The following is a 13,168-nucleotide window of genomic DNA, read 5'->3' on the forward strand; positions in this document are numbered from 1 at the left end:
CCTCCCCGGGGCTGGGGCCGGGGCCGGGGCCGGGGCCGCCCCACACCCTGGGGCCGTGCAGGCTCCTCCCGAGAGCAAGCGTGCGGTGCCCGGGGCGGGCATTAGCGCGGCGTGTGCCGAGGGGGTGTGTATGTGGGCTGGAGTTTATTATTATTATTATTATTAAGACAGAAAGGAAAGGGAAAAAAAAAAAAAAAAAAAAAAAAAAAGGGGGTGGAGGAGGAGGGAGGGGGGTGAAGGAAAAAGGCCCGGAGAGGAGTTTCCAAAAACTTCCAAGGAACTCGCTGCTCCAAGTCCCAGGCGGCGGCGGCGGCGGGCGAGAGCGATGCTGGAGCCCCGGGCGCTCCGGGAGCCGACAGCGGCGGCGGCGGCGGAGGGGGCGGCCGCGGGGACGGCAGCGGCGGCGGCGGGGAGCGCGGGGCCGCCCGGAGCCGGGATGGCCGAGAAGAAGAAGGACGGCAAAGCCAAGAAGGGGAGGAAAGGCAAAGGGCCCGGCAAGAAGCCCGCTCCGACGGAGGAGGGCGAGGCGCCCGGCTCCGCCACAGGTAAGCCTGCCGGCAGGTGCGGGAGCCGCGCTGCGCGGAGACAACGCGCTCCTACCGCACCCGCGGGGCCGCAAGCGGCTGCCCCATCGCCGGCTGACCGCCGGCCTGCAGCCCGCTCCAGACCCCGGCGGCTCTCGGCCAGCTGTTGCTCTCTTTCTCTCTTTTTTCTCTCCTTCTCTCTTTCCTTCTTTCTCTCTTTCTTTCTTTCTCGGGGGTGTTTCTCCCGTTACAAAACACGCTCCCTTCTCTCCCCTCCTTTCCCCAAGAAGCACTTAGCCGAGTTGAACAGATGGCAAACTTTCGTGCTGAGCATTTTGTCTAAACTTGCAGCTATTTACTTAGGGATGATCAGAGAGGACCTTTTGCTCGCTTAGCAGCACGTGTTCTTTGCCTTATGGCTCCCCGGTATTAAGTGCAAGGATTTGTGCCATTAAGTCCATTGTAGGTGTCCACGGATGCAGCTCTCTGTGAACCTACCTGAAGGTAGGGTCACAGCTGAGCATGCTGCCTCACTCACTGTAGTTTTATATATTTCTATCAGCAAAATGCCCCAATCAAGATCAAGACTTCTCAGTGCTGTACACACATGAGCACATGATGCTTTTCCTAGAGAGCTTGTGTTATGCCACCTAGTTTAGCAGAGGTACATACAAAGAGGTAGCTTTTTGCAACAGTACTATGCACCTGGAGTTATTGGTCAGATTATTTGTTTGAATTCTTTCTTACTGGTGGGAAATAGTGTTAAAAGAAGCCCACAAAGAGCAGAGTCTGTTGCCTCAATTAGGTGTTTCTTTGCTTTTTTCCTTTCTTCCACTAAACAGACAGACAAAAAGCCCAAAAGGGTAAATTTCTTTAAATACACCTAAGTTAATTTTGCTTAGTGCATCATGACCAACATGATGCAGCTCTAGAGTTTAATCATCAGCCCTCAGGGAGGATGAGTGTGATTCAGCTGCAGCAGGTATCCCTTTGGGCTAATAATCTTTACAAACTTGCACTGCCCAATGTATCCTCCGCTCTGTGCCTCTCAGAGAGACACCCAGTTCACCCAGCTTCTGCCCAATAGTGTGTGTGAATGAAAGTTTCAGGTACAGCAGGGAAGTTTCCCTTGCTACACCAAATTACGGGCAAACTCTTCATTTGACCTTCTTGCTGTTTCTCTCTCACACTCCATTAGGACTCTGTCTTCTGCAACATTAAAACCTCTGGCAAAAACTTACCAGCAACAGCTGGGCTGTTTGAGGTGTTTGGTCTTTTTTGTTGTTGTTGTTTGTTTTGTTTTGTGGTTGACACAGAAAACATGAGGGCAGTGTCATGCTGGAGGATTTGTGACAGGAAATCTTTGTCAAGGAAATGTGAAGGAGGGAGACATTTTCTGACTGTGCACACCTTGGGGTCCCGTGGTGTCCCATCCTGTTCTTGTAGGAGAGCTTGCTTTCTTCTGCTTCATGGACAGTTTGCTACTCCAGTGGAGCAGGGCTGCCACATGAGCTCAGCACCGGAGAAGCAGGGACAGTCTCTGGGAGCTGGGTCTGGCTCGCTGCTGGGTGTGGAAGACACTGGGTGCTTTGGGCTGGGCACTTGTAGTGGTGAGGAGGGAGCAGGAGAAAGAGTTGTGAACCAGAGGGGCTATTCTTGAGTAACCCAACCAGCCTGACTGAACTAGACAGAGCTTTTTGGGAAGATGGCCTTCTTTCTCATGTGTGGGACACCAGATTAGTAAGAGCATGGAAGGTCTGTGCAGGCATATATCACCTGGATTTTAGGCATCCACATGTATTTAGTGCCCACTGCTGGTGCTGTGCTCTGACCAAGTTTGCCAATGTGAGAATTTTATCTGAAACGCTGAATGGTGGCAAGTGTAGTCTGAGGTTCTCCAAGGCAGGGTTCAGATCATGCCTAAGTCTTCAGGCTTTGCTAGAACTACAGAGTTTGTGTGCCTCTGATTTGAGTGGCATGGCATCAAATATTGCAGTGTTAGAGCCAGAAAGGGTCTATTTTTCTGGCAAGCGGAGAACTCATGTTTCCAAATTGCCAGAGTGTTTTTGCCAGTGTGAAAGAGTACCGCCTTCATCCATACCTGACATTACTAGTCAAAAGTTTCCTGTGTGGGCAAGAACTGAGCATTCTTCTATCTTATGTAATTAAAATCCCACTCCTTCCAAGATGAGTGCATGCGGCGGGGTAATTCACATGTGTAACTAATCCATGCACGGTGTTTGCAGGTACAGTATCGAATGAGGAGAATTAAATACAGCAAAAGACATCACTGTACACTTGACTCACAATGAAACAAAGTCATGCTGGTGAAGTTGCATTTATAAACCATATCTGCTCTGTTATTTAAGGATAGTTTCTGTTTTGGGGGAGCTTAGAATATGAACCAGCTCTTTAGAAGAGAAAGAACAGAAAGATTGGTTAATGTAAAATATAGCAAGGGAGTAGTTTTACATTTCATGTAGCTGTCTTCTATTCTCTCTGCTCAAGCTTATTAGTGCTTGAATTAATGACTAGGCTACACACATTTTTTAACAATGTGCACAGGGGATGATATGAAGGCCTCCTGACTTTGGTGGAACCACAGTTTCTCCTTTTCACTGATACAGTTTTGCAGTGGGAAATTAGGCACCTGGTGATCAGTTGGTGTGCTTAGCATGTGCAGTTTAAGATGTAGTGAAGCCATTTGGGGTTTTAGTTACCTTCTTTCTTAGAAGTAACTGTCGGGAGTTGTTGTCTTCTCTGCTGCATTCTGCTCTGCCAGTAGTATATCTCTGCTTGTGGGCTTTCTCCCATATGAAAAACACCAGCTTACAAATGGTCATCAATTTTAAGATCCGTGCACTAGCACAGGAGTCCTTATCAGATATTAAGTTTTTTGTTTAGTGCTGTGTTCCTGATTGTAGCTTCTCTAGGTTTAGTTTGCTTATATCAGTCCACATATTTCATATATCCCTTTAGTCTTGGGCCAAGAGGCATTGTTTTATTGGTAATTTAACACCAGGTGAAGAACCAGCTTTATCATTTGAAAAATAGTTGTATGAAAATATGTTTCTTTCCTATACTCTCTCATAACTAAACTGTAAACTCCAGAATTCCTGTTAAAGAAGATACCTAATTAGAGCATTATGGGGAAAAAAAAAAAATAAAAATATTCACGTTTTCAATTGCCCAGGTGAAATCTGGGCTTGGTAACAAAAGCTTGGGGAGGCCCACGTTGCTATGGTTTCTTTGTCACTAAAATTATATAAAAGAACATTTTCCCCTTCACTTCAAATGGTCTTGAACAAATTGATTCTATCTGGCTTGCGTAAAGTCCAGAGTGATCATATCTTCCTTCAACAGGGCACTCCAGGCCATGATAAATACAGGGGGTGGAAAACTGAGGAGAGAGTATTACAAATTGACAGAAGCTTGCAGCTTTTCTCCAAGTGATTTCACTGATGTGCTATGCCAACTGAGTTTGCAGACAGGCCCAACAAAGCCACCAGCAGGGCTTCCTAGGGCACCGCCACTGTACTCAGAATGCATCCAGCCTGGGCAGAGAAACCCCATGCAGGGAAGCCGAGGTTGTGAAGCAATGCCTTCAGAGGCACTGCTCCTGTGAGCACTCAAGGTGCTGCTATGGCAGACCTGGGGAGCCTGGGACTGAGCCCACCATGTCTCAGCCCTTGAGCCTTCTGCCAGACAAAGCTCATTGTTGGACCCTGTAAGGTGGTGCCGGTGAAGTGAGAGGAAAGAATCAGTGCAGGGAAAATCCTTCTGTGGGAGAGCTGTGTGTTGGTAAAAAAGGTGGTGCACCCATGCATCAGCTGCCAAGCCCCTTGGTCAAGTGTTTGCAGATATCATGGGGAATGTAAGTTTTCAGGTAGGTTCTGCTTAGTGCAGACTTTGAGGGAGAGGCTGCTGGGCTTGAGAGGACCAGGTATGAGAGGGCATAAGGCATTCCTGAGAGGAACACTTTGATGGCTGCAAAGACTGGCAATGCTGCCAGAGCATCAGACTCTGTGGCTATGGGCTATGCCAACCACTCTCTGCTTCAGCAGCAATGGTAGGAGGAACAAGGGTCTGCAGGCAGGTGGTGCAGAAAGACAAATTTGGTGGGGGGGAAGAGGGATGAGCAGCAAAGATGGGTCCCAATCATCATTTCAGTGAGGTGACCTGTTCTGAACACACCTGTTTGCAGAGCCCAGAGAAGGGAGAGTATGGTCTTTGACATCAAAAGTACCTCCTGATTAGAAATTTAGTTTACACTTGGGCAAAATGCTAGAGTTTTGAGACAACATGGCAGAATAAAAAGCACGAAGTTCAGATGAAAGGAGTGTGATGAGCATCACCTTTGTCTTCATTCTGGTCACAGACTTTGTTGATGCAGGAAGAGGTGATGACCACTCTGTGGACTGAGGTGCAGCCCAAGGCTTGGCTAGAAGGATTAAGAGCTCAGCCTGAGACTTGCTATGTTTAAGTAGATACCCATAAAGAGAGGTCAGGAGATGGGTCAGGATTTTAGCATGAACTGAAGACAAAAGCCCTGAAGATGGCTTGGGAGATGTGATTTGTGGTAAAAGGTGTCCAATTCTAGAGGAAAACCATGACTGTAAGGTGTGACAACTTCTTCTGTTGTTTCCAAGCCAAAATATTTATGCGCTGTTGGTATGCCTGTACATTTTTTGGGGAGGAAAGCCTCTCCACCTGTGTGCAATGCCTGAATGCTCCAAACATTCCACACAATCTTCAGAGCAATTTTGAGAATGAATCCTTTAAAAAGCATGCGAGTATGTTCATGTTTTGTGAATAAATGAGATTAGTCACCATTCAACCTTTTTTGACTTAACACTACAAGTACTACTTGACTGTAGCCATGGGAATGCAAATAAAATTGTGAGGACATACCAGTACAGTTGTCCAGTAAATATTGCATGTGTATAGAAAGACATTCCCCGTGTGAAATACATGCAGAAACTTCTGAACTTTGTGCAAATATTGATAGCTGGGGAAGGCTGAAAAAATTTTTTATCTTGGGTATAGAAATGCCAAGATCTGCTAAGCTATGCAAGGATTTTAAAACATTAATCTCTGGCAAAGCTTGTGAGCTGACACTCAAATCTGAGTTTGTCTATTTGCAATCATGGGCTTCTCTTCTTGGATTTCTGGAAATGCGAGAACTGTTAAAAAAAAAAAGTTGGGTGAAACAGTTTGAAGATGCTCTTCCCCCTCCCCCCCAAAAAAAATAAAATAAAATAATCCTACGTGGTTGATTTTTCAGAAGACTTCAGCACTCACTATTCAGGGCAGCTCACTTTCATCTTCTCCACAGGATCAATGGGTATTCAAGGAAGCATTTTGGGTGCTCGGTTCATGAAGTTCTAGCCACAAAAAAAAAAAACAAAAAAAAAACAAAAAAAAAAAAAAAAAAAAAAAAAAAAAAACACGGAGGAGCTGCTGAGCATCTTTTGACAGCAGCTTCTACTTTAGGCAGCAAAGTGGCAATTTGTGACTCTGAAAATAAGGAGAGCTAAGTGCTAAACTGTGTAAAACTTTCTTCCAAGCATCTCCCCCCTCATCATCATCTTTTCATCTGTCCCTAAGCATCCACTAATCCTTTTGAGGCAGGTACTTCTAACCAAGAGCAAAACAGCGAAGAACAATCATGTCACGGAGTGTCAGAAGCTCTGGAAATGCTATGAATTGTTACCAAATCAGTGTTTTGTTAACATTCCAAAAGTAACAAGAGTGAATGTGCCTTAACAGTACTGATAGTTTATCATGTTCCGTTATGATACAAGAAAACAAACCAAGTGTCAATATTTTGTGTGAGTCACTCTAGCTGTACAAAGGACTGCTTGAATATGCTCGAAGCCTTTCTGTTAACCCTCAGTTGCTCCCATGAACACACTGGGGGCAAGTCCTAGGGGCAGATCTTGTGAAAAATTAGTGGTGAAGGGACGCGAACTTGAAGAGTTTTAGGGTGCCAGTGTCAGGGCTGCGGGCAGGACGACCGGGAGAGGAGAAATCTCGGTGCTTTCTCAGGGCGTTCTCATGATGCTCGCGGTGGCGTCTGGCAGAAGTGCTGCTTTAAAAATAGTGACAATAATAAAAATAATGAAAATAATAAAAAATAATAACCAAAGTAATAAAGGGGATGGGTAAAGGGGGGAGTTCCCGCTGGCGGCCTGTCGGGCAAGGGGGATGAGGGGGGTCTCAGGACGGGATGCGCCGCGGTGCTGCTGCCGCCGGCGGCCGCGAGAGGGTGCGGCGGGAGCGCGCATCCACCCGCGACCCCGCGCGGGCACGGGGAGGGGGCGCCCCCCGGACCCCGCCGCGACCCCCGGGTCCGTGCGGGGACGGCTTCCAGCGGGTCGGTCCTGCACGGGTTTCGGCGGCATGGAGCGAGGGGATAGAGCGAGGATGGCAGCTCGGGGGGCGAGGGGCAGGGTCGGGGGCTTTTCCCTTTTTCCCCTCTCCTTCTCTGCCTCCTTCTTTCCCTTTCTCCCTCCTTCATTTTCCTTTCTATTTTCTTCGCCCTTTGTATCCATTCCTTCTTCCTGTCCTTCCTATCTGGTCAGTTTCTGTTTAAGGAAAAAAAAAAAAAAGAATAAAAAAGAAAAAAAAAACATAAAAGGAAAGTAAAGCAAGATATTTCATAATAGACAGATAAGGACCTTTAACACAAACCACTTGTAGGATTTTTATTTGTGCACGCAATACTACTTGTGTCTGTTTTTGCATTTCTGCTTGTGTAATTTTTTGGGGAGCATTGGATTTGGGGAGAAATCAGCCAGGTTTGTTCACCGTGGGCCATTTGTCTCCTAGCTCTGACAGGGAATCCATGGGCTCCATGAGCCAGGGATGAAGAGAGAGGGATATTAGTCTAGCTGTGACAGACAGTTTGTTTGGGAATCTTTCCTCATTCCCTCTGTGCATCTGTTTCTCCGGTTTTATGAGCTGATGGTACTTCCACCTCTGTAAGCAGGGGGAATCCAGGTCAGTCAGCCTGGGCTTGGCATTCAGCACTTGGACTCAGGTTGGGCCTTGCTCAGTGGCTTTCTCCTGCATTAACAGCTTTCATCTCACCCCTGAGTCAACCACATGCCATGTCCTATGGCTAATGGTTAATCCCTTTGAAGACAGTTACAGAAGCATGAATGCATATTTGAGATGACTAAACAGAGTCCTGGTAACATTCACTTGCAGAGGTGATTGATAGAGGTTGTTCCCACTGCAGTCAGTGCCAGAAGAGTTAAAATTTAAGTCCAATGTTGGGAGATTATGTGTGTGTGCATGTCTCTGTGTGTGTGATGTTTTAGCAGGATCGTTGGCTTCCACAGTGACAGACTCTTTAGTTTTCCTTTGGGGAAGTCCACTGGACTCTGAAAGTAGAAAAAAAAAAGGGGGGGGGGGGGGGGGGAAAGGGAGGAGGGGGAAGGCTATTCTGTCAATGCTATATTGCACCTGAATATTAAACAGCACTGAAAATTACTCAGAGTTTTTATTTGATATTTGAAATGGACAGCAATAAATGAAACAGAACCAGTTATTCTGTGAATAATTCTTTGCATTTATCCTTGAATTGTGCCAAATAAACTGGTGTTGTTTGTGTCACCATAGTGCTTTGAGGTTTAGCTGAAGTCTGTGTCCCTCAAACTCTCCTCTGTGAAACAAGTTCAGTCTAAAAGCATGCTCCTATTGCCTAGGAGCCTACAGTCTACAAGTCCAAGGTTACACCAGATCAGAGTCTGGTCCCAGAACAGAACAACTCTGACTCTAACCTCTTTCTGCAAACCACCCAGTTTCCAGATGTATGGCCGTCTTATGTCTTCTAGACACAGGAAAGTAACATGCAGATAACATGAGCCTGTCTCATGTCCTGGATTTTGGCATGTGAAAAGATTCTGTTCCATCTGTGCAAATGGGTTTCCCAGAAGGCACAGTCTATTGCAGCAAGGACAAAAATATGGGCACTCTTTAGTTAGCATTCATATTGATTTCCACTGGTCACATGGAACCATATTTCAGTGGGAGAAATATGAGCTGTAAAAACAGGCACACTAGGGTTGCCAGTGGTTCCTTCTTGTTTCTGCCCTCTGCTGTTCTTCTGTAGAGAACCATACCAGCTTTACAGTAGCGTCCTGATTATCTTGGGAGAAATCATTTTTGGAGAAGGTACCTAATGTGAAAACACATAAGCTTCTAGTTCATCCTGTTCTTGGAAAGAGCAGACTAGAAATGCAGAGGTGTAAAGCACACTTTAGAAAGTGTATTTTCTGTGGGAGCTCTAGAGAATGAATGGAGCTGCCAGCACACCAGTGAAACAAGGTAAAAGGCACTGGAAAAAAAAAAAAAAAAAAAAAAAAGTGAAGGCAGTTCTGCAATGGAACTACTTGTATGGGCATGTGGAAGATTTTCTGTCACTCATAGCATCTGAGGCATGGATTAGTATTTTTTATGAAGCGTGTGCAATAGTTCAACCAAAAGTTGTGGATGGATGCACAAATGAATGGATGAGTTTTTCTGTGTTTGCTAGGCTTCTAGTCTGACAAGTCATTGGCAAACTTAACTTTGTAGGTTCCAGCGGTCCTGCTCTCATCTTTTTTTTTTTTTTTTCTGCTGATACATTTTGATTGAAGAATGTTTTTTTCCCTTAAGCATTGTGCATGGTATGTGAAAGGGTGCTTCAAATGTGCAAAAGGCTCAGTTCAAATGCTGAATGACAAAATAAACTGTGGAGAAAAGAAATTGATTGTTAGCAGAAGTGAAATTGATGTTAGGCACAACTTTTCTTGGCTGTGTGAAGTGTCATCAAGGTCAGAAACTGGAAAACCATTTAAGTGAATTAGCTGAGAGATTGAAAAAAAAAAAAAAAAAAAAAAAAAAAAAGGATTTTACGATTAGTTTATATAGGGTTGCTTAAGCCAGATAAATGTCCTAACGTCCTTTTAATGCTGGGTGAGGGTACCTCTCACTACACTCTATCCTCACTCTTACTTTGAAAACCATCTGCATGAGGAGCCTCTCTGTAGTGTTAGGACACATCCTACCACAAAATGGTCAGCACTCAGTCTAGCTGCAAGGTCTCTCTTGAGTGTTAAGTCAGTTCCACACATGTTGGAGCCCAGTGGTTTGAGTTACTGGTGTCCTTGCTCCCACCCCCTGCCTGCTATCTTCCCCATCCCTTTTCCAGCGCATACCGGACTGGCAGAAGCCACTGACAATAACCAGACTGCCTCCAGTCTCCAGGCACAGGGTGTGAGGGGAACCAGATCCATGAAGGCAGAGCTTGGTGTTAAGGGGATGTTGTCTTCACTGCTGTCCATAAGAAAGGTCAAGAAAAGGAGGATAGTAGCTTAATCTAAGCATTTTACACTAATGGTATGGAAATAATTGCACAGCTGCTGCCAGTGACGTTGATTGCTCTTGAGGGGAGCTCTCAAAAGAGATTCCCAGGGCACAGAAGACAGCTGAAGATGGCTGAGTCTGAGGGTAGATTTTAAATGCTTCTCAAGGTTCAGTCTAGACTTCAGTGGCTTTCCCTCAAGTCAACTTTATATGCAAGTGTCATCAAAGCTGAAGTGATGTGCTTTGTCTGGATAGCTCTCCTCCTCTCCAGGGTCTATAGGTTGGTTTGTCAGCATCTGTTTCCCCTTCGTTTCCCAAAAGGTCAGCTGATACTCCTGTGCTGCATTATGCTGAGTGCTGACTGCCATAGTGAGCTTGCCTGAAGGTAGTTCCATGGCACTGGCAAAAGGACACAAGCATGTCAGTTAGATGAAGTGACAGGAGGACATGTGAAAATACCCATTGCAATCTCTTAAAATGCTTGCATAAACAAAAGTGTTCAGGAGTCTTTTCTTCTTCTGTCACATGATGTTTGGCCTCTGTTTACCTATCCAAGGTGTTTCCTGGACCTAGGGATGTCAAACTGTATGATTTTTCCAGGCTCTCTCCAGAAGCAGTGCTGCTCAGTGCTTTGGCAGGGTGGCTGCTCATCCAGTGCTGTCTCCACCATGACATGGCATAACCCAAAGGCTGCTCTGATTTATAGCACCTTTTGGGTTGAGGTGCTGCTCTCCTTCCCATTGTACCAGGAGATTTAGTCACTTTGTGCTGTCCACAGGCATCATAATAAGGATCACAAGGCTACCCACTATCAGTGTTTCTATTTCTGAGCTGAAAAAAAAAAAAAAAAAAAAAAAAAAGTTTGCTTTGGAGGGCCCTTTCATTGTGTGTTTAAGTGGCAAAGAATGTAGTGTGATGCCAGCCTACTTCAGTGTAGGCAGTTCTCCCTAAATGCATCCCTGAAACCTTCATGCACAGGGTAGGGCAGAATAAACATTGCTGCTGGTGATTTTTGAGCCAGATCCCCAGAGGAAGAAGAGCTTCTTATAAACATGTACTAACGTAGAGAAGGAAAAGAGGGGAAAAAAAAATAAAAAGCCACAAACAGGACAAAGACTAGATGCCAGCTGTAAAAAAATTCACCTGTGCAGTTGAAAGGGGGGCCTTAGACCATAGACAGAACAGTGGATTCAGACATTCCGACCCTCTTCCTTACAGGAAGTTGTGGGGTGACTGTGTCCATGTCCATGTATCTGCCTGACTTATGTCTGCACAGTTGTGTCCAGAGAGGAACGTGGCTATCCAGCTTACTTGCAAGGAAGCTGACCTGTCAGGAATGCATCAAACTCCTTGAAAAACACTGGGACTGTTTTCAGGCTTCAACTTGAGGACTTGCCAGAGCAGCCAGGTAAAGTGGAGCTAGCTGGAGCTCTGTATGAGTTGAAGATATCATGCTTGCAGTTAGGTTTTCTCTTCTCTCAGCCTATGTGGGTACCTATGGATTTTGAACTGTGAGCAGGCCCTCTCAGGTGTCCTTTGGCAATTTCTCAAAGAGCCCAGTGGAAATGCAATTAATGACACTGCAAATTATTTAAACTGAAAATAACAAATGGACTTCTGTCCTGCAGAAACAGTATTTGGAAGAAATTGAAATGATGCACTGTGTCATGTCTGCTGGCCTAGAGATGTTAGGGGAGAGAAAGATAATTAAATTAAATTAAATATTGAATGTTTGCTGGCAGGGTTAATGTTTAACTCATCTGACCTGTGAAGTCAGGTGCTGGTACATTTCCAGGTGTTTCTGCACCTTTTTCATCTAACCCTCTTTACCTCAGGAATGTGATAGCTTTTAACCATTCTACTCTAGTTCACTTAGCTTTTGCAAAGAGAAAGCAAAAACATTTTTTTTTCTTTCTAGAATTACTCTAGAGAAAGATTAATGCAAACATACATGCAGACTTGTGCACAAACACACTGGCCCATCACAACTGCAGGAAGAGAGGAGTTAATCTTTAAGTGTTTGAGACCTCCTAGAGTTATATTACATCAGAGAATTCCTCCAGTGGGGAAGTGTCAAGAAACGAAAAGTCTTTTCTAAGCCATTTTTAACTTGTTGTTCCATAAAAACACTGAAGATCCTGGACAGACCCCCTCAGGGAGTGGTCCTGTGAAATGTGCCAACAGCTGGATGGCACAAAGTTGGAAAACACTGCCTTCTTTAAAGAACAGAACGGATAGCTGCTGTGAGAAAGCAGTGCATTTTCCCAAATAACCCTTTTATTTCTGCATTAGTGTTTTTGAGAGGAACAATAGCATATTCTTTTGATAGTGTTGCGAAGAAAGCTTTTCATGGAAAAGCAGGAATCTCCCCACCATGGTTCACAGCAGGGCAGTGTTGAAATGTCAAGAATAGTGAGTTCCCTTTGATATTTTTTTTTTCAAAGCTGCAGTTGGTTAACAACTCCCTTGACAAATTAAAGAAATACCAGGAGGACTCAGGATAGTCTTGTTTCATGGCATGTTTCACAATGTTTCTTGCTATCAGTTTCATGGAAAAAGCCAGTCCATTTCCAATCAAAGCCAAAGAACCCAAGCATAAATATGAGCTATGAATTGCTTTGAAGTTAAGGGATAAACAACAACTTGGGGTATTAAGAACTAGAGTTTGTTTGCGAGGCTGTTTCCATTCATAAAACCAAGGCGGCTGCTGGCTCAGTAACCAGGGAGCAGATAAGATAAAAACAGTAAGACAGGATTACACTTGACAGTGTTTGCACACCATCCTGCTGACCTGGGTTAGTCCTGGCTGTAGTAACACTGCCTGGAGGTTGCTTTTTCTCTCTGGTGAAAAGCCCACTTACCTTGGTCCCCATAATTTCCCTGGCACCCAAGCCAGCCAGGGTTCCCTACCACTCCCAAGTCCCACTAGGAGGGGTGAGAAAAAGCTTGTGCCTCTTCTTCCCACCGAGCATCTCACCCATTGGGAAGGCTCCCGAGCATCTCACCCATCCCATCAATACCTCCGTTCTCTGCAGCTCTCAGACCTGGAGGACCTAGCCACAGCCAAGCATACCACAGCTAGTGATTTGTCATTGCCTTTTTTCTTGTCTCTCTTCCCTGTCACCCACTATTAGCCACAACCAGAGGTGGGATACAAGGCAAGCCCAACATTTGGTCAGGATGGTTATTTTTATGGTTGCTGGAACATGCATGAGGATGGTGTGAGGGATGGGCATGTGGGCCTGTTTGACAAGGGAAAATATTGGGTGTGGAGGATTTTTCAAGCAGGA

General features: G+C 45.3%; 1 protein-coding gene across 1 annotated transcript in view; it reads left to right on the plus strand.

Moving 5' to 3' along the window:
• Positions 1–436: 436 nt before the first annotated feature.
• Positions 437–13,168, plus strand: part of NRG1 (neuregulin 1) — a gene marked incomplete at both ends in the record, with an annotated part of 180,219 nt that continues 167,487 nt past the window's right edge. Inside the window, one exon of the mRNA XM_084305026.1 lies at positions 437–545. Within this exon, the coding sequence (XP_084161152.1) occupies positions 437–545 (109 nt within the window). The remainder of the gene's footprint in view (positions 546–13,168) is intronic.

Source organism: Netta rufina, assembly GCF_964035555.1.
Source record: "Netta rufina genome assembly, chromosome: Z".
Lineage (NCBI taxonomy): Eukaryota > Metazoa > Chordata > Aves > Anseriformes > Anatidae > Netta > Netta rufina.